Source organism: Bombina bombina, chromosome 12 (genome assembly GCF_027579735.1).
Source record: "Bombina bombina isolate aBomBom1 chromosome 12, aBomBom1.pri, whole genome shotgun sequence".
Taxonomy (NCBI): domain Eukaryota; kingdom Metazoa; phylum Chordata; class Amphibia; order Anura; family Bombinatoridae; genus Bombina; species Bombina bombina.
The window spans coordinates 29,620,809-29,647,406 of NC_069510.1; the positions used below are offsets into that span (position 1 = coordinate 29,620,809).

The 26,598-nt window shown below is 38.6% G+C and overlaps 1 protein-coding gene across 1 annotated transcript in view; it reads right to left on the bottom strand.

Annotated features, from left to right (window-relative positions):
* Positions 1-26,598, bottom strand: part of GPSM1 (G protein signaling modulator 1) — a 594,912-nt gene that overhangs the window by 219,180 nt on the left and 349,134 nt on the right. The window contains exons 10-11 of the mRNA XM_053695674.1: positions 19,250-19,311; positions 18,614-18,778 (exon numbers count right to left, since the gene is read on the bottom strand). Of these exons, the coding sequence (XP_053551649.1) occupies positions 18,614-18,778; positions 19,250-19,311 (227 nt within the window). The remainder of the gene's footprint in view (positions 1-18,613; positions 18,779-19,249; positions 19,312-26,598) is intronic.

Here is a 26,598-nt window from a genome sequence, read left to right on the forward strand (position 1 = left end):
TTTTGCTTCATTCTCTTGGTATCCTTTGTTGAAGGAGCAGCAATGCACTACTGGGAGCTAGCTGAACACATCAGTAAGCCACCAATCAGCAGCTAGCTCCCAGCTCCTGAGCCTACCTAGGTATGCTTTTCAACAGAACTAAGCAAATTAGATAATAGAAGTAAATTGGAATGATGTTTACAATTGCATGTTTTAGAAAAGGACAACATTTGGGTTTCATGTCCCTTTAAAAGAACACTAAAGTCAAAATTAAACTTTAATGATTTAGAGCACATGATTGTAAACAATTTTCCAAATCACTTCCATTATCAAAATGTGCACACTCTGTTTATATGCACACTTTTGGAGGAACCCGCTCCTACTGAGCATGTGCAAGGATACGTATATGCATTTCATGATTGGCTGATGGCTGTCACATGATACAAGGGGAAGGAAAATTTAAAGGGACAGTCTATAATATAATTTATATTGTTTTAAAAGATAGATAAACCCTTTATTACCCATTATTGCATTTAGTACTGTGTTGTGCTAAATCTTAAATTACTCCTCGGGCGTGAACACAATGTTATCGATATGGCCCACATGAACTAGCAGTCTTCTGTTGTGAAAAGCAAATACAAAAGCATGTGATAAGAGTTTGTCTGTAATGGCTTAGAAACAGGCAAAGATTTAGAGGCTTAAATGTTATAAAGTATATTAATATAACAATGTTGGTTGTGCAAAGCTGGGGAATGGGTAGTAAAGGCTTTATCTATCTTTTTAACAATAACAGAATTTATGCTTACCTGATAAATTACTTTCTCCAACGGTGTGTCCGGTCCACGGCGTCATCCTTACTTGTGGGATATTCTCTTCCCCAACAGGAAATGGCAAAGAGCCCAGCAAAGCTGGTCACATGATCCCTCCTAGGCTCCGCCTACCCCAGTCATTCGACCGACGTAAAGGAGGAATATGCATAGGAGAAATCATATGATACCGTGGTGACTGTAGTTAGAGAAAATAATTCATCAGACCTGATTAAAAAAACCAGGGCGGGCCGTGGACCGGACACACCGTTGGAGAAAGTAATTTATCAGGTAAGCATAAATTCTGTTTTCTCCAACATAGGTGTGTCCGGTCCACGGCGTCATCCTTACTTGTGGGAACCAATACCAAAGCTTTAGGACACGGATGATGGGAGGGAGCAAATCAGGTCACCTAGATGGAAGGCACCACGGCTTGCAAAACCTTTCTCCCAAAAATAGCCTCAGAAGAAGCAAAAGTATCAAATTTGTAAAATTTGGTAAAAGTGTGCAGTGAAGACCAAGTCGCTGCCTTACATATCTGATCAACAGAAGCCTCGTTCTTGAAGGCCCATGTGGAAGCCACAGCCCTAGTGGAGTGAGCTGTGATTCTTTCAGGAGGCTGCCGTCCGGCAGTCTCATAAGCCAATCGGATGATGCTTTTAAGCCAAAAAGAGAGAGAGGTAGAAGTTGCTTTTTGACCTCTCCTTTTACCAGAATAAACAACAAACAAAGAAGATGTTTGTCTGAAATCCTTCGTAGCCTCTAAATAGCATTTTAGAGCACGAACTACATCCAAATTGTGTAACAAACGTTCCTTCTTTGAAACTGGATTCGGACACAAAGAAGGCACAACTATCTCCTGGTTAATGTTTTTGTTAGCCATCTCCGTGGAGATGTTGCCTGTGCAACGGCAAAGAGAATGACTGGGGTAGGCGGAGCCTAGGAGGGATCATGTGACCAGCTTTGCTGGGCTCTTTGCCATTTCCTGTTGGGGAAGAGAATATCCCACAAGTAAGGATGACGCCGTGGACCGGACACACCTATGTTGGAGAAAACAATTTTAGTGTAGACTGTCCCTTTAACTAATTTGGCAGAAAAAAATCTACTCATTTAAAGTTCAGACTATGTGCTTTTGAATTGTCTTTTTAATATGCATTTGTTGATTATGCAACTTTACTGTATTTAATGGTCTTTTAAAGGGACAGTAACATCTTTCAATTACTATGCACTTCTGTTGTGTTGCTATAAAACAAAATACCAGTAAAGTCTAAACATACATAAAAAATATAGCATCTCATTTGCTGCAATAGTTTTTAACAGTCAAACTCCACCCACTATTTAATTAATTTGGAGGGGCCAATCAGGGTTCAAGTCTGCAGACAACAAGGCTAGCCACAGTCATTATGTTAATATAAAAATGCAGATATCCATTAGTAGCTACTACTCTGATCTAATGTAAGTTACTGCCTGGTAAGTGGCATCAAGTGCTATAAACAGGGTCTTGCTTAGCTTATTATGACTAACATCTAGACATGTGCATTTGTTTTTTTACAAATTAAAATTTCATAAAGAAAAACGTATATTCATTTTTTTTTTTTTTTATGAAACGAATATCCAAACGAATGCACCAACTAAATTTAATGAAAACGAAGAAATAATGACAAAATTAATCAGTATTCATTCATTTTCTTTAAATTACCTGTGGTGGTTAAAATACTTCCCCCTTGTGCAGTGGAAAGCTGCGCTATTCCCGCCCCTTCTTCTCAGAGCCCCGGGGTGGTAGATCCAGGGGTCGGCATTAAAGTAGAAGTTTATTTAGCGCTGGCCCTGGGATTCGCTCTTCTAAGTCTGCTATTCGCGCCGCCCTGGGCTCTTAGAACAAGGGCGGGATTAATGCGGCTTCCCAGCATGCTAGAGGTATGTATGTAACACTACAGGTGATCTTTTTCCCCTGTAGGAAAGGAACATTTACATTTATTTAACGACAACAAATATAAATGTTCCATGGATATTCAATATTTGTTTAGTTTAAAACAGAACGAATCCCGAATAGCGCAACAGACAAATGTTTGGGTAAACTTTTCATTCTGACAATAACTTCCTGGGCTTTGTTAAAGGACTATTAAATAAAGTAGCACTGCTTAAGCAACAATAAATAATAATACTTTCAATTTCAAACACACAATAGATTTTATTTCTTAACAATTTCAATGTTGTTGACGCACAGGAGGAGCTCTTGCCTCAGAAAGTGCGCACGGAAGATTCCGACAATCGTTTATTTACACAAGCTCTTTCACAAACAATGGCTTAATAGACTTACAACTAAATAAAAATATTCTCCAAGTGTATAATTTTGTGATAAAACGGTGATAAAATTATACATTGTTAAAACACTACTTCCATAGAGAGCTAAAGACACGTGCACGCTCCTGAGCTCCTATACACCTACCTAGGTTTATTATTTAACAAAAGATACCAAGAAAACAAAGCAAATTCAATAACAGAATATCTAATTTTATTATATCTGCTAAATACAGTTAAGAATCAATATGTAGCATACTTTATGTAAAGAGTGCACTTCCAATTCTCAGAACTGCAAAGCCCACAAATATCAAAGCTAAATTACAGGAAAAAGAACCAAATTTTTTAAGTGGTTATAGTCGTCTACAATGGATTTTTAACTGCTGTGGATAGAAATAAGTCTGTCCTGAATTCTACATCAATGTTCAGGCGATTTAGAGAACAGAATAAAAAAAACATACAGTATGTAATGGTGCTGATATAAAAAAAAAGTCTCTTGTGTCTGTAATAATCCATTTTCTTCTGCTACGCAATGGTCTGTTGCTTGGAAACATAAACTAGCACCTAACTTATTCTCAGCAGGAGATTTTACTATCTCTGTTGCCAACACAGACGCAGGGTCTTCTACTAAAGAAAATGTAATAAATGGGTTATATCGATAGGCAGACCGTAGCTCCTAAATTAGCTTCTCATTTATACCCACAATTCAGTTCTTCTGTTACCAACCTATTTATGAAACTGATAATGCAGCATGGAGATGCGCCACGTGTTCGAATGCAATAGGTATTTAACACCCAGATCATTTTCCTGTCTTCATTTAAAGTGAATTTCAGACTATAAGAATGTTGCAATTAAAAATATATTAGTTTGCAAGTAAAACCACATCATTCTTTTTTTTTAAAAAGTATATATATATATATTTTATAATAAAAATATATAATCCTAATTGGCATTGTCTATTCCTTCGAACCCCTGCATCTAAGTGGGCTGGCATAACATTGCAACACAAGCATTATTATATGAACTAAGTTAACCCTTTCACAGATAATTTATTTTTAAAAAAGGACACATACTTTTTTAATAGAAAAGATTACATATATGGCATTTGATTAGGTAAAGTTTACCATCACTGTAAGGGTGTTGGAACTACTATTTATATCTGTTATTGAATAGAAAACATAATTTATGTAAGAACTTACCTGATTAATTCATTTCTTTCATATTGGCAAGAGTCCATGAGCTAGTGACGTATGGGATATACAATCCTACCAGGAGGGGGCAAAGTTTCCCAAAACTCAAATGCCTATAAATACAACTCCCACCACACCCACAACTCAGTTTAACAAATAGCCAAGTAGTAAGGTGATAACAAAAAGGAGTACAAAACCATACAAAAAGAGGAACTGGAAATATAATTGTGCTTTTATACAAAAAAAACATAACCACCACAAAAAAGGTGGGCCTCATGGACTCTTGCCAATATGAAAGACATTAATTTATCAGGTAAGTTCTTACATAAATTGTTTTCTTTCATGTCATTGGCAAGAGTCCATGAGCTAGTGACGTATGGGTTAGAAATACCCAAGATGTGGAAGTCCACAGAAGAGTTACTAGAGAGGAAGGGATAAAATAACAACAACTATTTCCACTGAGAAATTAAATCCACACAGTCAATAATTAAGTTTTTTATTAAAAAAACTTAAATCAAAAGCAGTAGAATTAAACTGAGACAGCTGCCTGAAAGAACTTTTCTACCAAAGACTGCTTCAGAAGAAGCAAAATACATAAAAATTGTAAAAACAATAAAAGTATGCAAAGAAGACCAAATTACTGATTTTGCAAATTTGATCAACCGAAGCTTCATTCTGAAAAAGCCAAAGAAATGGCGACTGAACTTTGTAGAATGAGCTGTAAATCTTTGAGGTGGGGCCTGCCCTGCCTCCAAATAAGCCTTGAGAAACAAAAGCTTTAACGAGAATGCCAAAGAAATGTCAGAGGCTTCCTAACCTTCTCTGGAACCAGAAAAACAACAAATAGATTAGAAGTCTTCTGAAATCCTAGTAACCTTGATATAGAATCATAAAGCTCTTACCACATCCAAAGGCTGTAAAGAACTCTCAAAGAATTCTTTAGGATTAGGACACAAGGAAGGAACAACAATTTCTCTACTAATGTTGTTCAAATTCACAACCTTAGGAAAAAAGAAGTCCAAAAAACAACTTATCTAGATGAAAAAAACAGATAAGGAGACACACAAGAGAGAGCTGGATAAATCAGAAACTCTTGTAGCAGAAGAGATAGTCAATAAAACAACACTTTCCAAGAAAGTAGATAATCTTTAAAGAAAATATAGGCTTAAAAGAAAGAGCCTGCAAAATCTTTAAACCAAATAAGACTCCAAAAAGGGGAAATTAATAAATGAACAGGCTTGATACCAACCAAAGCCTGAACAAAACAGTGACTATCAGGAAGTTTAAACAACCTTTCTAGGAAATAAAACAGAAAGAGCAGAGATTTGTCCCTTCAAAAAAAATTTGCAGACAAACTTATCAAAACCATCCTGAAAAAACGGTAAAATCCTAGGAATTCTAAAAGAATGCCAAGCGAATTTATGAAAACACCCAAAAAATATAGGTTCTCCAAACATGATAATACATTTTATAAGCCTGCAACATAGTGATAAAAACAGAGTTAGAGAAACCTCTATGACTAAACACTAATCAATTTCCATACCACCAAATTAGTAATTTGAGATCCCAATGGAAAAATAGCCCCTAAAACAAGAGGGCTGGCCAAAGAAAAAGCGATCAAGGATGGCAACTGGACATACGAACAAGATCCACATACCAAACATGTGAGGCCATGCTGATGCTATCAGAAACACATGACACTGTTCCAATATGATCTTGGAAATAACATTTGGAAGAAAAAAACAGAGGCAGAAAGATGTAGTCAGGTTGCAAAACCAAGACACTGCTAATGCATCCATCATCTCCACCTGAGGATCCCTGGACCTGAAAAGGTACCTGGGAAATTGAGAAAACACATCTGTATAGAGACACCACTCTCCTGGATGTAAAGACTGACGGCTGAGATAATCCACCTCCCAAATGTCTAAAACCTGAGATAAAAAATCTTAGAAAATAGACAGGAGATGAATTCCATCTAAGAATGTATTCAAGATACTTCTTAATTGCTAAGGAACTACAAGTCCCTATTTGTTGATTGACATATGCCACAGTTGTGATATTGTCTGTCTGAAAGCAAAAAATGAAAAAGTTCTCTCCTAAAAGAGGCCAAGCCTGAAAGAGCTCTGAAGAATAGCACAGAGTTCTAAAATATTGATTGAAAACCTAGCCTCTTGAAGTTTCCAAACCCCTTGTGCTGTCAGAGACCCTCAGACAGCTCCCCAACCTGTAAGACTTGCATCCATAAAGAATACTACAGTCCAGGAAGGATGAACAAAAGGAGGCCCCCTGAATAAAACGATGATAGACTAATCACCAAAACAGAGAGAGTAGAGTGTTAGGATTTAAAAATATCAACTGTGATATCTAAAAACAATCCCTGTATCATTGATTCAGTATGCAAAGCAAAAAGAGATCTCAGATGAAAAACGAGCAAAGGGAACCATGCCCGATGCTGCAGTTATGAGACCCAAAACTTCCATGCACATAGCCACTTGAAAGAAATGTTCTAGACTGTAAATTAGACAAGCTAACGCCAATTACAATTGACTTTTGTCCGATAAAGACAGACATGAATCCATCTAGAAACCCAAAAAGAAGTGACCCTTGTCTGAGGAATCACAAAACTCTTAGGTAAATTAAATTAAATCCTCTAACCATGTCTTGAAGAAACAAAACTTAGTTGATTCATAAGAGATTCCAAAAAAGAAAAGTCCATATATTTGAATACTGCTCTTTCATATGTATGTATTGGGTACTTGTAAAGCGCGTCTAATCACCCGTAAGGGACTCAAGATGCTGCTCATTTAATCAACCTCGGAAGGATGAAAGGCTGAATGGACTTCGCCAGGAATCGAACCTACAGAGCTCTGCCACAGTGCATTAGCATGCTGAGCTATCTGTCCGGCTTTAATAAAAGAAAAAATTAAGCTAATACCAATATACCATCCAAATAAGGAAGCACCACAATACCCTACTATCTGAAAACAGAAAGAAGAGCACCAAGAACCTTTGAAAAGATTCATAAAGCTGTTGCTAGACCAAATGGAAAAGCAACAATTTGGTAAAGCTAATCTAGAAAAAGAAAATCTCAGAATCCACAATTGGTCTGAATGAAATAAAATATGAGGATAAACATCCTGAAAAATGAGTGGACATGAAATGACCTTGCTGGACAAAAAGGCATAATAGTCCTTATAATCGCCAACTTAAAAGTTGAGACTCTAACAAAACAATATAAAAGTCTTCAGATCCAAGAATGGACTGAATAAACCATTCTTATTTGGGACAAAGAATAGAATTGAATAGAAACCCAAACCCTGTTCCTGCTAAAAGAACTGGTATAATCACTCCTGAAAAAAAAATCACAGAGTGTACTGAGAAAGAAAGATTCTTCCCATAGAAGGTCTCATTCTAAAAATCTATTCAAATCCTAAGAATAATATAGAATTTGGACTGAGTTCATCCAAAAACAATTTAATCTGCCCCCCACCAGAAGGACTGGTTTGAGAACCGCACCTTCATGCAGTCTAATAACTAGTAATTATATAGTGTTTTTCTCCCAGAAGGATACAATAAAATGCTTTTTCAGTGCTTACACTCGGAGTTAACCAAATTAACAGCTGATAAAAACAGTTGTTATTATTACCCAAATAAATGGTACACAATAAATTGACCTCAAAGGGCCAAAGGGCTGTATTAACCCTGCCGGGAAATGAATCTATGACCTTTGGATCTAGAACAAGCGTTTATAGTCAGGACATTCACCAACTGATCTACATCACCAGACTAAAAGTAGGGCAGAAAAAAACTCTAAACCTCTAGACATAGTGGAGATAATAGAATTCAAACAAATTATTATCCTAACAAGATAGAGATAATAAAATATATTTGAAATCATAATAATAGCTATAGTAAACATAATTAAATGAATACATCTAAAGTAAATAAACAGTTATATACTTGAGAATCTGAAACTGCTTATGCTAACTGTTCAACAAAGGTTGAGAGAACATTAATGCCAGCCACAGATAAAGGTGAGCTAAAAATATAAACAGTACGTGACTATGCTCTACTAAGGTTATATTCAAATTCTAAAGAATCCTGAAAATAAGTACCAATTTCCATAGGAATAGTAGTACAGTCCCAAGACATTCTCTAGAATATAATACAGATAGCATATTGAATAGGAAAAAACCTCAAGAGCAAAAATTTTAAAATCCAGATTTGAAAAGGATTATTAACATACAGCTAGATTACGAGTTTTGCGTTATGAGTGAAAAAGCATTGTTATGCTTTATAACGCTGCTTTTTCCCTAACGCCGCTATTATAAGTCTTGTAGGTATAGGTGTACCGCACACCTTTTTGGCCGTCACGCAACGTCAGTACCGCACTTTTTAAAAAGTCTTTTTTCAATGGGACTTCTATAGTGCCGGTATTACGAGTTTGCCTGGGAGGCCAAAAAGTGAGCGGTACTCTCTATACTGACAAGATCTGAACCGCCAACTAAAGTCAGTAGTTACGAGTGTTACGTTACAAATCTGTAGCATAAAACTCATAACTAAAGTGTTACAAAGTACACTAAACACCCATAAACTACCTATTAACCCCTAAACCGAGGCGCTCCCGCATCGCAAACCCTAAAATAAAATTATTAACCTGTAATCTGCTGCTCCGGACATCACCGCCACTAAAATAAAAATTTTCACTCCTATTCCGCTGCTCCCCGACATTGTCGCCACTATAATAAACCTATTAACCCTTAAACCGCCGCCCTCCCGCATCGCAAACCCTATTTAAATATTATTAACCCCTAATCTGCCGTCCACCCACACCGCCGCTATAATAAACCTATTAACCACTAAACCGCAAGCCCCCCACAACGAAATATACTAAAATAAATTATTAACCACTAAACCTCTGACCTCCCACATCACTAACTCTACATAAATATATTAACCCCTAACCCTAACGTAACCTAACGTAACCCTATGCCTAACACCTCCTAATTTAAATATAATTAAAATAAATCTAAATAAACCTTACAATTATTAACTAAATAATTCCTATTTAAAACTTACCTGTAAAAAAAAAAAACTAAGCTAGCTACAAAATAACTAAGTTATATTGTAGCTATCTTAGGTTTTATTTTTATTTCACAGGTAAGTTTGGATTTATTTTAACTAGGTAGACTAGTTAGTAAATAGTTATTAACTATTTGCTAACTACCTAGTTAAAATAAATACAAAGTTACCTGTAAAATAAAACCTAACCTGCCTTACACTAAAAACTAATATTACAATAAAATGAAATAAATTAAATTAATAAAATACAATTTACTAAATTACAAAAAATAAAAAACAGAATTTATGTTTACCTGATAAATTTCTTTCTCCAACGGTGTGTCCGGTCCACGGCGTCATCCTTACTTGTGGGATATTCTCTTCCCCAACAGGAAATGGCAAAGAGCCCAGCAAAGCTGGTCACATGATCCCTCCTAGGCTCCGCCTACCCCAGTCATTCGACCGACGTTAAGGAGGAATAATAGCATAGGAGAAACCATATGGTACCGTGGTGACTGTAGTTAAAGAAAATAAATTATCAGACCTGATTAAAAAACCAGGGCGGGCCGTGGACCGGACACACCGTTGGAGAAAGAAATTTATCAGGTAAACATAAATTCTGTTTTCTCCAACATAGGTGTGTCCGGTCCACGGCGTCATCCTTACTTGTGGGAACCAATACCAAAGCTTTAGGACACGGATGAAGGGAGGGAGCAAATCAGGTCACCTAAATGGAAGGCACCACGGCTTGCAAAACCTTTCTCCCAAAAATAGCCTCAGAAGAAGCAAAAGTATCAAACTTGTAAAATTTGGTAAAAGTGTGCAGTGAAGACCAAGTCGCTGCCCTACATATCTGATCAACAGAAGCCTCGTTCTTGAAGGCCCATGTGGAAGCCACAGCCCTAGTGGAATGAGCCGTGATTCTTTCGGGAGGCTGCCGTCCGGCAGTCTCGTAAGCCAATCTGATGATGCTTTTAATCCAAAAAGAGAGAGAGGTAGAAGTTGCTTTTTGACCTCTCCCTTTACCTGAATAAACAACAAACAGGGAAGATGTTTGTCTAAAATCCTTTGTAGCATCTAAATAGAATTTTAGAGCGCGAACAACATCCAAATTGTGCAACAAGCGTTCCTTCTTTGAAACTGGTTTCGGACACAGAGAAGGTACGATAATCTCCTGGTTAATGTTTTTGTTAGAAACAACTTTTGGAAGAAAACCAGGTTTAGTACGTAAAACCACCTTATCTGCATGGAACACCAGATAAGGAGGAGAACACTGCAGAGCAGATAATTCTGAAACTCTTCTAGCAGAAGAAATTGCAACTAAAAACAAAACTTTCCAAGATAATAACTTAATATCAACGGAATGTAAGGGTTCAAACGGAACCCCCTGAAGAACTGAAAGAACTAAATTGAGACTCCAAGGAGGAGTCAAAGGTTTGTAAACAGGCTTGATTCTAACCAGAGCCTGAACAAAGGCTTGAACATCTGGCACAGCTGCCAGTTTTTTGTGAAGTAACACCGACAAGGCAGAAATCTGTCCCTTCAGGGAACTTGCCGATAATCCTTTTTCCAATCCTTCTTGAAGGAAGGATAGAATCCTAGGAATCTTAACCTTGTCCCAAGGGAATCCTTTAGATTCACACCAACAGATATATTTTTTCCAAATTTTGTGGTAAATCTTTCTAGTTACAGGCTTTCTGGCCTGAACAAGAGTATCGATAACAGAATCTGAGAAACCTCGCTTCGATAAAATCAAGCGTTCAATCTCCAAGCAGTCAGCTGGAGTGAAACCAGATTCGGATGTTCGAACGGACCCTGAACAAGAAGGTCTCGTCTCAAAGGTAGCTTCCAAGGTGGAGCCGATGACATATTCACCAGATCTGCATACCAAGTCCTGCGTGGCCACGCAGGAGCTATCAAGATCACCGACGCCCTCTCCTGATTGATCCTGGCTACCAGCCTGGGGATGAGAGGAAACGGCGGGAACACATAAGCTAGTTTGAAGGTCCAAGGTGCTACTAGTGCATCCACTAGAGCCGCCTTGGGATCCCTGGATCTGGACCCGTAGCAAGGAACTTTGAAGTTCTGACGAGAGGCCATCAGATCCATGTCTGGAATGCCCCAAAGTTGAGTGACTTGGGCAAAGATTTCCGGATGGAGTTCCCACTCCCCCGGATGCAATGTCTGACGACTCAGAAAATCCGCTTCCCAATTTTCCACTCCCGGGATGTGGATAGCAGACAGGTGGCAGGAGTGAGACTCCGCCCATAGAATAATCTTGGTCACTTCTTCCATCGCTAGGGAACTCCTTGTTCCCCCCTGATGGTTGATGTACGCAACAGTCGTCATGTTGTCTGATTGAAACCGTATGAACTTGGTCCTCGCTAGCTGAGGCCAAGCCTTGAGAGCATTGAATATCGCTCTCAGTTCCAGAATATTTATCGGTAGAAGAGATTCTTCCCGAGACCAAAGACCCTGAGCTTTCAGGGATCCCCAGACCGCGCCCCAGCCCATCAGACTGGCGTCGGTCGTGACAATGATCCACTCTGGTCTGTGGAATGTCATCCCTCGTGACAGGTTGTCCAGGGACAGCCACCAACGGAGTGAGTCTCTGGTCCTCTGATTTACTTGTATCTTTGGAGACAAGTCTGTATAGTCCCCATTCCACTGACTGAGCATGCACAGTTGTAATGGTCTTAGATGAATGCGCGCAAAAGGAACTATGTCCATTGCCGCTACCATCAACCCGATCACTTCCATGCACTGAGCTACGGAAGGAAGAGGAACGGAATGAAGTATTCGACAAGAGTCCAGAAGCTTTGTCTTTCTGGCCTCTGTTAGAAAAATCCTCATTTCTGAGGAGTCTATAATTGTTCCCAAGAAGGGAACCCTTGTTGACGGGGATAGAGAACTCTTTTCCACGTTCACTTTCCAGCCGTGCGATCTGAGAAAGGCCAGGACGATGTCCGTGTGAGCTTTTGCTCGAGGGAGGGACGACGCTTGAATCAGAATGTCGTCCAGGTAAGGTACTACTGCAATGCCCCTTGGTCTTAGCACAGCTAGAAGGGACCCTAGTACCTTTGTGAAAATCCTTGGAGCAGTGGCTAATCCGAAAGGAAGCGCCACGAACTGGTAATGTTTGTCCAGGAATGCAAACCTTAGGAACCGATGATGTTCCTTGTGGATAGGAATATGTAGATACGCATCCTTTAAATCCACCGTGGTCATGAATTGACCTTCCTGGATGGAAGGAAGGATAGTTCGAATGGTTTCCATCTTGAAAGATGGGACCTTGAGAAATTTGTTTAAGATCTTGAGATCTAGGATTGGTCTGAATGTTCCCTCTTTTTTGGGAACTATGAACAGATTGGAGTAGAACCCCATCCCTTGTTCTCTCAATGGAACAGGATGAATCACTCCCATTTTTAACAGGTCTTCTACACAATGTAAGAACGCCTGTCTTTTTATGTGGTCTGAAGACAACTGAGACCTGTGGAACCTTCCCCTTGGGGGAAGTCCCTTGAATTCCAGAAGATAACCCTGGGAGACTATTTCTAGCGCCCAAGGATCCAGAACATCTCTTGCCCAAGCCTGAGCGAAGAGAGAGAGTCTGCCCCCCACCAGATCCGGTCCCGGATCGGGGGCCGATATTTCATGCTGTCTTGGTAGCAGTGGCAGGTTTCTTTGCCTGCTTTCCCTTGTTCCAGCCTTGCATTGGTCTCCAAGCTGGCTTGGCCTGAGAAGTATTACCCTCTTGCTTAGAGGACGTAGCACCTTGGGCTGGTCCGTTTTTACGAAAGGGACGAAAATTAGGTCTATTTTTTGCCTTGAAAGGCCGATCCTGAGGAAGGGCATGGCCCTTACCCCCAGTGATATCAGAGATAATCTCTTTCAAGTCAGGACCAAACAGCGTTTTCCCCTTGAAAGGAATGTTTAGTAGCTTGTTCTTGGAAGACGCATCAGCCGACCAAGATTTCAACCAAAGCGCTCTGCGCGCCACAATAGCAAACCCAGAATTCTTAGCCGCTAACTTAGCCAATTGCAAAGAGGCGTCTAGAGTGAAAGAATTAGCCAATTTGAGAGCATTGACTCTGTCCATAATCTCCTCATAAGGAGGAGAGTCACTATCGAGCACCTTAATCAGTTCATCAAACCAGAAATATGCGGCTGTAGTGACAGGGACAATGCATGAAATGGGTTGTAGAAGGTAACCCTGCTGAACAAACATCTTTTTAAGCAAACCTTCTAATTTTTTATCCATAGGATCTTTGAAAGCACAACTATCCTCTATGGGAATAGTGGTGCGTTTGTTTAAAGTAGAAACCGCTCCCTCGACCTTGGGGACTGACTGCCATAAGTCCTTTCTGGGGTCGACCATAGGAAACAATTTTTTAAATATGGGGGGAGGGACGAAAGGAATACCGGGCCTTTCCCATTCTTTATTAACAATGTCCGCCACCCGCTTGGGTATAGGAAAAGCTTCTGGGAGCCCCGGCACCTCTAGGAACTTGTCCATTTTACATAGTTTCTCTGGGATGACCAAATTTTCACAATCATCCAGAGTGGATAATACCTCCTTAAGCAAAATGCGGAGATGTTCCAATTTAAATTTAAAAGTAATCACATCAGATTCAGCCTGCTGAGAAATGTTCCCTAAATCAGTAATTTCTCCCTCAGACAAAACCTCCCTGGCTCCCTCAGATTGGGTTAGGGGCCCTTCAGAGATATTAATATCAGCGTCGTCATGCTCTTCGGTAACTAAAACAGAGCATCCACGCTTACGCTGACAAGGGTTCATTTTGGCTAAAATGTTTTTGACAGAATTATCCATTACAGCCGTTAATTGTTGCATAGTAAGGAGTATTGGCGCGCTAGATGTACTAGGGGCCTCCTGAGTGGGCAAGACTCGTGTAGACGAAGGAGGGAATGATGCAGTACCATGCTTACTCCCCTCACTTGAGGAATCATCTTGGGCATCATTGTCATTATCACATAAATCACATTTATTTAAATGAATAGGAATTCTGGCTTCCCCACATTCAGAACACAGTCTATCTGGTAGTTCAGACATGTTAAACAGGCATAAACTTGATAATAAAGTACAAAAAACGTTTTGAAATAAAACCGTTACTGTCACTTTAAATTTTAAACTGAACACACTTTATTACTGCAATTGCGAAAAAACATGAAGGAATTGTTCAAAATTCACCAAATTTTCACCACAGTGTCTTAAAGCCTTGAAAATATTGCACACCAATTTTGGAAGCTTTAACCCTTAAAATAACGGAACCGGAGCCGTTTTAAGCTTTAACCCCTTTACAGTCCCTGGTATCTGCTTTGCTGAGACCCAACCAAACCCAAGGGGAATACGATACCAAATGATGCCTTCAGAAGTCTTTTATAAGTATCAGAGCTCCTCTCACATGCGACTGCATGCCATGCCTCTCAAAAACAAGTGCGCAACACCGGCGCGAAAATGAGACTCTGCCTATGCTTTGGGAAAGCCCCTAAAGAATAAGGTGTCTAAAACAGTGCCTGCCGATATTATTATATCAAAATACCCAGAATAAATGATTCCTCAAGGCTAAATAAGTGTTAATATCAATCGATTTAGCCCAAAAAATGTCTACAGTCTAAATAAGCCCTTGTGAAGCCCTTATTTACAATCATAATAAACATGGCTTACCGGATCCCATAGGGAAAATGACAGCTTCCAGCATTACATCGTCTTGTTAGAATGTGTCATACCTCAAGCAGCAAAGGACTGCAAACTGTTCCCCCAACTGAAGTTAATGCTCTCAACAGTCCTGTGTGGAACAGCCATGGATTTTAGTTACGGTTGCTAAAATCATTTTCCTCATACAAACAGAATTCTTCATCTCTTTTCTGTTTCTGAGTAAATAGTACGTACCAGCACTATTTGAAAATAACAAACTCTTGATTGAATAATGAAAAACTACAGTTAAACACTAAAAAACTCTAAGCCATCTCCGTGGAGATGTTGCCTGTACAACGGCAAAGAGAATGACTGGGGTAGGCGGAGCCTAGGAGGGATCATGTGACCAGCTTTGCTGGGCTCTTTGCCATTTCCTGTTGGGGAAGAGAATATCCCACAAGTAAGGATGACGCCGTGGACCGGACACACCTATGTTGGAGAAAACTAAATTATCAAAAACAAAAACGAATTACTCCTAATCTAATAGTCCTATCAAAATAAAAAAGCCCCCCAAAATAAAAAAAAACCCCTAGCCTACACTAAACTGCCAATGGCCCTTAAAAGGGCCTTTTGCGGGGCATTGCCCCCAAAAAATCAGCTCTTTTACCTGTAAAAAAATACAAACAACCCCCAACAGTAAAATCCACCACCCACACAACCAACCCCCAAGTAAAAACCTATCTAAATAAACCTAAGTTAAACATTGCCCTGAAAAACGTATTTGGATGGGCATTACCCTTAAAAGGGCATTTAGCTCTTTTACATTGCCCAAAACCTTAACATAGTCCGGACATCCATCCTCCTCCAGCCGGCGAAGTCCTCATCCAAGCGAGAAGTCTTCATCCAGGAGGCCTCGTCGATCTTCATCCACCAGGCGAAGTCCTCATCCAAGCGGAAAGTAAAATACATATATTTAAAACTTTATATTAATACATAAAGCGCCAACCATAGCTGAGAGTGTCTCTTAAGTAATGAAAACATACTTACTGAAAGACACCCATCCACATATAGCAGATAGCCAAACCAAACCACTAAACTAAAAACTATCAGCACAGGTAATGGTATATAAGAGTATATAGTCGATCTGAAAAGGGAGGTAGGAGATGAATCCCTACGACTGATAACAGAGAACCCTTGAAAAGATTTCCCACAAGGAAAACCATAAAATCAATAGGCGATACTCTCTTCACATCCCTCTGACAAACACTGTACTCTGAGAGGAATTGGGCTTCAGAATGCTTAGAAGCGCATATCAACGTAGAAATCATAAAAATCAAGCACAAACTTACTTCACCACCTCCATAGGAGGCAAAGTTTGTAAAACTGAGTTGTGGGTGTGGTGAGGGGTGTATTTATAGGTATTTTGAAGTTTGGGAAACTTTGCCCCCTCCTGTTAGGAATGTATATCCCATACGTCACTAGCTTGTGGACTCTTGCCAATTACATGAAAGAAAGTGTATTTTTCACATTACAGTAGGTCTCTGTGTTCTGTTAGCAGTGCAAACATCTTGAAGTTAGCATAATTTCCATGTTCAGTGTTTTCACTTCACAGTATACAAGAATTACGTGCACTTTTTACAAATTTTATATAAGGTGATATCGCTTTTATCCCCCTCTCTCTCTCTGTTTTTGTCTGCGATCTTACCCTCTCCTGTACCTCCCACTGTAACTATTTGATGTCAAAAATGAAATAAATTGCTAATAAATCATTTAATAAAAATACGCTATGGGGCACAATTGATTTGATTAACCCCTTACTAAATGTTATTTGTGATTGTAAAGTATTATTAAAGGGCCAGATAGTCGAAGAATTGCATGCTCTAATTTGTTATTGACCCTACACTACTGTGTGTTTTTATCGCCCGCAAAGTGGTTAAACGCACAATAGAAGAACTGCTTGGGACATGCAGACCACTGCCACTTAGCTGTATAACTAGTGCTGGTGATTGGATGAGCGTCATTTTCCCCTCTGGACCAGCAGTGCTCTGTGGATCCAAAGGGCTACTTCTGTTGTGTGTTTAACACCTTACCGCAGGGGTTGAACACAGAGTAGTGCAGGGTCTTAAAATGACATAGATCATGTAATTTTTCAACTATTATGGCCCTTCATGTGGGAATTGCGCTGTGTACTAATAATAACCAAACACAATTCAGCAAAACATTGAATCTACTAGAGTTTACAATTTACAACATTAAAAATGCATGTGTTGCAGTTGTATAATATCCTACAGTATATAACGGAGCCTTACACACAATGTGCTTATATCATTAGTGATTAGGTAGTGAAGTCGGATCCTTCGTGAGATCTGGATGCGGAAGTAAGACGCTGCTCGTTCCCTTCAGATATTTTCATTGCCAGATTGATTCCTGCAAAAGATCCCCACTCTAAGATCTCGATTTGCACAGAACTTAGATTATGGATCTTTTATATGAATCAATCCGGCTATGAAAATATCAGAAGGGAACGAGCGGCTTATTACTTCTGCATCCGTTTCCTAATGCACATCCCTATTAGAGATTCTCCTATCACGTAACAGTAAATTAAGGTCAAACTACTATTTTACTTTGTTCTTTTGGTATCCTTCATTATAGAGTAATCCTAGGTGACCTCAGGAGCGTGCACATGTTTTTAGCTATCTGGCAGAAGTGTTTGGAACAATGTTTATAGCAACGTTTTTACATAGTTTCAAACACTGTTGCCATAGAGTGTTAAATACACGTGCACGCTCCTAAGCTCCTATTGGTCTACCAAGGTTTACTCTTTGACAAAGGATACCAAGAGAACAAAGCAAGTTTGATAACAGAAGTAAAATGGATAGTTCAGTTGCTTAAATTTGCATGCTCTATCGAAATCCTTTAAATTGTCAGTATGAAACCCAAACATTTGCGTTCATGATTTAGATAGAACATACAATTATAAACAACTTTCAAAAGTACTTTTATTAACAAATCACATTTTGTTAACTTGTTATCCTTTGTTGAAAAGCAGGAGCGTAAGTTCACGAGCGTGCACGTGTCTGCAGCACTATGTGGTAGCAGTTTTACAACAATGTTTTACATTAGCAAAAGCACTAGAGGGCAGCCCTATTTCCTGTTTTGCAGCGCTCCCCACATGTCCACGCTAACTATCTAGATATCTCTTCAACAAAGAACAACATAAGAACAAAACAAATTTGATAATCGAAGTAAATTGGAAACTTTTTTTAAATTATATTCTCTGTCTAAATAATGCAAGAAAAAAAAATTGGGTTTCATGTCCCTTAAAGCTTAAGCAGCTGTCCAGTTGCTCCTTCAATGTCCTGAAGATTTCCCCCATATAGGAAATAGCGGCTGAACAGAATATCAGACAAAACAAAACATGATTCACCTACAACATATTTTTTGCCCTTCAGCTTCCTTGAAGAGAAAGGCACCACCTTTGAATTCCGAAATTTAGTTAGAAATGTGTTTAATAATGTTTCCACCTTCAATTATTTTTATTGAAACTTTTCATTTTTCATAAGTCAGTCGTTTCAGACAATGCCTCTTTTTTTTTAATAAAATACGATTTTTTTTCTTACCATGTGGGGCATTTGAACTCTGACATCAACAGCATCTAACGGAACAGCATTTTGTGTCTTCACCTCCGGAGTAAAATTATTATCTTTGTATTTTTTACTCCTTGCAGGTTTTGTTACAAAATCCTTTTTAATGTTTGGCGTGTGATGACTGTCTCCATTTCGGTCCTTCAAAAGTGGAGGGGGAAAAAAAAAATACTGATCAATTCACTTTTTTCTTTTTCTTGCAGCAGAATCATTAAAGGGACACTAAACCTAAATGTTTTCTTTCATGATTCAGATAGAACATGCAATTTTAAGCAATTTTCTAATTTACTCCTATTATCATATTTTCTTCGATCTTGCTATCTTTATTTGAAAAGCCGGCCCATTTTTGGTTCAGCACCTGGGTTGCCCTTGCTGATTGGTGGCTAAATGTAGCCACCAATCAACAAGTGCTATACAGTGTGCTGAATAAAAACGGGCCAACTCCTTAGCTTAGATTCCTGCTTTTTCAAATAAAGATAGCAAGAGAACGAATAAAAATTGATAATAGTAGTAAATTAGAAAATTGCTTAAAATAGCATGTTCTATCTGAATAATGAAACAAATTGGGTTTACTGTCCCTTTAATGTAGGTTCAAAAAAGTTGTAATGTTACCTTCTCACAGGGGAACTTTAATAATTCCAAGTTATCCATGTGCAATTGCTTAGGTCTGGCCCCTGCAGAGAAGAAAACACACACAAATAATATAATGTCACGTTCATACTTGTCACCTAATAATAATAAATTAAGACATTTACATATTTCTTAGCCAAAAAGAAAAAGGAAGAACAGAAGTTATAACAAAAAAAAAAGCCAAAAGCTCTTATAGTCTTGCAATAGGATATAAAAGGGACGGCAAAGTCAAAATTAAAGGGACAGTGTAATATTTTCCCTCCTCTAATGAGTTCCCAATTATCATGAAAACGAAGCAAGTTATATAATAGAAGTAAATTATAAAGTTGTTTAAAATACCATGCTCTGTCTAAATCACAAAAGGTTCATTTTGACTTTACCTTTAACCCTTTCGCTGCTAAGCCTTTTACACCCCAGTGCTGAGCCAATTTTGAGCTTTTTTTTGCTACCTACATTTAAACCCTATTGTAGGCAAATTTCTGTGAATGACCCACACAAGTTATATGTGGGTTTTTCAGCAGGCCCAGCAGATTCACAGAATACAAATATTATATTTATATTTCAAGGCATACGAGATAGCTGCAACACAAACACAAGGCACTAATGCTCTCATACACACACACTCTCTCTCACACACAGACACTAATGCTCTCATACACACACACACACTCTCTCTCTCACACACAGGCACTAATGCTCTCATACACACACTCTCTCTCTCACACACAGACACTAATGCTCTCATACACACACACTCTCTCTCTCACACACAGGCACTAATGCTCTCATACACACACACACTCTCTCTCACAGAGGACACAAATGCACTCTCTGAGACACAAAGAAACTAATGCTCTTACACACACACTAACACACAAACTCACTCTCACACACAGACACTTTCTTTCACACACTAACAGAAACACACTGACTCTCACACAGATAACCTTTCTCTCACACACAAAGACACAAATGCTCACACACACACTCCCTCTCACACATACACACACACTCTCTCTCTCTCTCTCTCTCTCTCTCTCTCTCTCTCTCTCTCTCTCAAACAAAGACACAAATGCTCTATCTCTCACACACAAAAAGACACTAATGCTCTCTCACACACACACACTCTCTCTCTCTCTCTCTCTCTCTCTCTCTCTCTCTCAAACAAAGACACTAATGCTCTATCTCTCACACACAGAAAGACACTAATGCTCTCTCACACACTCTCTCTCACACACAAACACACCCTCACACTCACACTCTCTCACACACACTCTCTCTTCCACACACAAACTCACTCTCTCTCACACACACCCTCTGTCTCTCTCTAACACACACACTCTCTCTCACACAGACACACACACACACTCACTCTCACACACACCCTCTCTCTCTTTCTCTCTAACACACACACACATTTTCTCTCTTACACACACACACTCTCTCACACAGACACACACACACACACACTCTCTCTCTCTCTCTCTCTCTCTCACACACACACTCTCTCACACACACACACACCCACACAAACACACACTCTCTCACACACAAAGCTCTCTCTCTCACACACACTTTTCTCTCTGACACAAACATAAATACACCCACACACAGACTCACACACACACAGACACACACACAAAGACACTTACATACACAGATACATTGCAACAAAAAATAAAACACACATGCAAGAAAGAAATAGCTGTAGGCATGTGCAGTATGTTGCAAATACATGTCTGTGCCAATGGCGGTTTCAGAATCAGAAACAGCATGTAGTTTTCAGACACTTATATTTTAAAAACAAAATTTATGCTTACCTGATAAATTTATTTATTTCCGTATATGGTGAGTCCACGGCTTTCCTCATTAACTGATGGGAATATCACTCCTGGCCAGCAGGAGGAGGCAAAGAGCACCACAGCCAAGGTGTTAAGCATCACTCCCCTACCCACAACCCCCAGTCATTCGACCGAAGGAAAATGGAGAAAAAAGGAATAACACAAGGTGTAGAGGTGCCTGAGGTTTAGTAAAAAATAACTGACTGAAATAAGGGGCGGGCCGTGGACTCACCATATCCGGAAATAAATAAATTTATCAGGTAAGCATTAATTTTGTTTTAATTCCTAAGATATGGTGAGTCCACGGCTTCATCATTTACTGTTGGGAACCAATACCCAAGCTAGAGGACACGGATAAATAGGGAGGGACAAGACAGGTAACCTAAACAGAAGGCACCACCGCTTGAAGAACCGTTCTCCCAAAAGAAGCCTCAGCCGAGGCAAAAGTATAAAAATTTGGAAAATTTGGAAAAAGTATGCAGAGAGGACCAAGTTGTAGCCTTGCAAATTTGTTCTACAGAATCTTAATTTTTTAAGGTTCAAGAAGATGAAACAGCTCTCTTGGAATGAGCCGTAATTCTCTCAGGAGGCTGCTGTCCAGCAGTCTCATAAGCTAAACAAATTATACTTCTCAACCAGGGGGAAAGAGACGTAGCAGTAGCTTTCTGACCTTTACATTTTCCAGACAAACAGACAAACAGGGCAGAAGACTGGCGAAAGCCCTTAGTCGCCTGCAGATAGACTTTAAGAGCCCGCACATCATCTAAGTTGTGCAATGAACGTTCCTTATGAGAGGAAGGATTAGGAACAACAATTTCCTGATTAATATACTTATCCGAAACAACTTTAGGAAGAAAACCTAACTTAGTACGAAGAACCACCTTATCGGCATGAAAGATAAGATAAGGCAAATCATACTGCAAAGCTGAGAGTTCCGAAACTCCGAAACCTTCCAAGATAATAACTTAATATCTATGGAATGTAAAGGCTCAAATGGAGCTTGCTGCAAAACTTTAAGAACAAGGTTAAGGCTCCAAGGAGGAGCAACAGACTTAAAAACATGAAAAGGGATCAAAATAAATCATGAAAATATATTGCAAAGTGGTTTTATTACACATAACTAAACATTTTTATAATAAAATCACTATGTGTTTAATATCCCTTTGAAATAAACTATTGATACACTTATCCATACCCCTGTGACCGAGCTAATAAGAGAAGAGAAAACCAATATATTCCATAATGGAAAAAAAGTCTCCATACCCATACGATTGAGGTTAGAGGAGATAAGATAAAAATGCACAGAACATCTGATCTGGTTTTTCTACTTGGTTTTGATATAAGAGGAATTTCCGATTTTACATTTTGCTAAAACACATTGAATTTGAGTGCACAATTTTATCTGTTCTAGGTTATAATGTCTCTGAAACTTTAGGCAGAGAGTCTCAGAAAGTACAGATAGTAATAGCAATGTTGTTAAAATGTATGTCTAACCCATTAGATTCATATGCTAATTTCTTACACCTTGAAGCCCACCTCTTTCAGATTGCATTTTAACAGTTTTTCACCACTAGAGGGTGTTAGTTCACGTATTTCATATAGATAACACTGTGCTCGTGCACGAGAAGTTATCTGGGAGCAGGCACTGATTGGCTAGACTGCAAGTCTGTCAAAAGAACTGAAAAAAGAGGCAGTTTGCAGATACAAGATAATCACAGAGGTTAAAAGTATATTATTATAACTGTGTTAGTTATGCAAAACTGGGAAATCGGTAATAAAGGGATTATCTATCTTTTAAAACAATAAAAATTCTGGTGTAGACTGTCCCTTTAAAGTAATTTTTCAGAATCCAGCTCCTTCTATAATTGGTTTCCATCCAAACATGGGGTTTCTAGTAGCAACAGAAATAAGAAGAGTTCTAAACATAGGAAGTAAAACTGGACACCATGTTCTTTATATTACATATACTCTCATAGGTGTTTATATACACACACACTTTAAAGTATATACATATATATATATATATATATATATATATATATATATATATATACACACACATACATACATACATACATATATATATATATGCACACATAATACACATTACTCCAATAACCTCCTAAAATAAACTAAAGTTACTGGAAGAACAGATTAATTTACTATAGATATCTGTTATTAATAAGTTGAAAAACAAGGAAATTCATCAAACAAAACTAACAACACATAGGCCTAACAAAAACTGCACAGTCACTCAATGACCAGCTACTATGCAGATCAGGAGAAGTATTTTCCAATAAAATAAGAACTTTCTTTTCCTATTGCAATATTAGATTGCTTATTCATACACACAGAGAAAAAAAAATCAGCTTAAATCTTGTTGTATTGATAGCTAGAAAGGCTACTTTTGATGGAAACCTTAATGTTATTATGTACAGAAGTCTGAGGCTACTTATTTAAACTTCCTTAAATGATGATATGTTTTTGGTACCAAAACGTCATCTGATTTATTCAGAGACCTGAAAATGACAAAGCTTTGTTTTTGATATTTTTTTTCTCAAACCAGTTAAAAAAAAAACAAAAAACAACAACTAGTCTGATTTACAAATCTGACAGTTTTTGAGAATGAATCCTTGATTTTCCTATGCATAGAAAAGAGCAAAAAACAAACAAAACACAACACAAAGGGTAACCATCCCTTTTAATTTATGTACAGATTTGAGAATATTAATGTGTATATATAATTTTATTACTTACCAAGCCTCTCAATGCCATAATCCATGTGGAGTTTGTTATGTTCAAAACGTAACGGTTTCTACTCTCAAAACATGAAACTGTGTACGCTATAGATGCTCATCATCTGTAAGATGCCCATTTGAGAAATATACACTTCTTTAAAGCTGTGAGTTGCAACCTAAGCTAAACTCTGCCTGGGACACTTTGCAATTCATCGCCAATCCCCCCCCCCCCCTTCCACCAAAGTATTTATTGCTGTGTTTGCCAAGCTCAGTGCAGACTAACGGAAAACCTCAGGGGCATTTCTAAATGCATTCTCTGTCCTATAAAGCTCACTGTGATCTCTAAAAAGTTTCTTGGCTGGTAATCTAGTAGACTGTCTGTTTTATGGGTATGTGTCCGAAAAAAATGTATTGGATCAGTATATTGCACTGTAAGCTTTATTCTAGGTCTAAGGAGAAAAGCAAAAATATATCTTATAGGTATTTTATCCAGCTGTTTAAATCCATTTCTCTGTGGTTTTCTTTGAAAATATTTCAACATTTTTTTATTTTCACGTGTGTATGCCACAGAATATTTCCAGTCCAGGGCACAGAAATTGATTTATAGCTTTGCTTATTTATCTGAAGAAAAAAAAAAGTGCAAATGGCTCTATTTAGCCTTATGAAGTAAATAAATGTTGATTGCAGGTAGTGATACCTTTGGGTGGAGCAATAGATTACAATGAATCCATCAAGAGGGTTCACAGATTGATTAAAGAGAGGAGGATCTTTCGATGTGTTTTAAAACGGACAGTCTACACTAAAATTGTTATTGTTTAAAGAGCTAGTTAACGCCTTTACTACCTATTCCCCAGCTTTGTACAACCAACATTGTTATACAGGTGGCCCTCGTTTTACAACGGTTCAATTTACACCGTTTCAGAATAACAACCTTTTTTTTCCAGTCATGTGACTGCTATTGAAAAGCATTGAGAAGCAGTGCATTTATTAAACTAGCCAGTAGGTTGAGCTGTCCGCATGTGTTGCAGCAAAGCCAAGCAAGCTGACATTAATCAGTTTAACCAGACCTGAGCTATCGAGCAGATTTCAAAGGTACAAGATCTTCCTGTCTATAAATCAGTCCAGATTGGAATGCATAGAAAGAACTGTTTGCAAGTGAAGTCTGTGTTGTGTGATTATTTTATTAGGTTTATAATGCTGTTTAGCAAATGTTTTTGTTAATTTAACTTAGTTTAATTATATATTATTTGTTGTGTGATTATTTTATTAGGTTTATAATGCTGTTTAGCATTTAAAGTCTTCCTTTGAAAGCTTTAAAAATAAATGTATTAGGTGTCACTTATGACAATTTTGAGAGGGGCCTAGAACCTATCTTCCTCACTTCCCATTGACTTACATTATAAACTGGGTTTCAATTTACAACGGTTTCGATTTACAACCATTCCTTCTGGAACCTAACCCCGGCGTAAACTGAGGGCTACCTGTATTATGATACTATATAACATTTAAACTTCTACATTTCTGCCTGTTTCTAAGCCACTACAGACAGCCTCTTATCACATGCTTTTTTATTAGCTTTTCACAACAGGGGACTGCTAGTTTATGTGTGCCATACAGGGAGTGCAGAATTATTAGGCAAGTTGTATTTTTGAGGATTCATTTTATTATTGAACAACAACCATGTTCTCAATGAACCCAAAAAACTCATTAATATCAAAGCTGAATAGTTTTGGAAGTAGTTTTTAGTTTGTTTTTAGTTATAGCTATTTTAGGGGGATATCTGTGTGTGCAGGTGACTATTACTGTGCATAATTATTAGGCAACTTAACAAAAAACAAATATATACCGATTTCAATTATTTATTTTTACCAGTGAAACCAATATAACATCTCAACATTCACAAATATACATTTCTGACATTCAAAAACAAAACAAAAACAAATCAGTGACCAATATAGCCACCTTTCTTTGCAAGGACACTCAAAAGCCTGCCATCCATGGATTCTGTCAGTGTTTTGATCTGTTCACCATCAACATTGCGTGCAGCAGCAACCACAGCCTCCCAGACACTGTTCAGAGAGGTGTACTGTTTTCCCTCCTTGTAAATCTCACATTTGATGATGGACCACAGGTTCTCAATGGGGTTCAGATCAGGTGAACAAGGAGGCCATGTCATTAGATTTTCTTCTTTTATACCCTTTCTTGCCAGCCACGATGTGGAGTACTTGGACGCGTGTGATGGAGCATTGTCCTGCATGAAAATCATGTTTTTCTTGAAGGATGCAGACTTCTTCCTGTACCACTGCTTGAAGAAGGTGTCTTCCAGAAACTGGCAGTAGGACTGGGAGTTGAGCTTGACTCCATCCTCAACCCGAAAAGGCCCCACAAGCTCATCTTTGATGATACCAGCCCAAACTAGTACTCCACCTCCACCTTGCTGGCGTCTGAGTCGGACTGGAGCTCTCTGCCCTTTACCAATCCAGCCACGGGCCCATCCATCTGGCCCATCAAGACTCACTCTCATTTCATCAGTCCATAAAACCTTAGAAAAATCAGTCTTGAGATATTTCTTGGCCCAGTCTTGACGTTTCAGCTTGTGTGTCTTGTTCAGTGGTGGTCGTCTTTCAGCCTTTCTTACCTTGGCCATGTCTCTGAGTATTGCACACCTTGTGCTTTTGGGCACTCCAGTGATGTTGCAGCTCTGAAATATGGCCAAACTGGTGGCAAGTGGCATCTTGGCAGCTGCACGCTT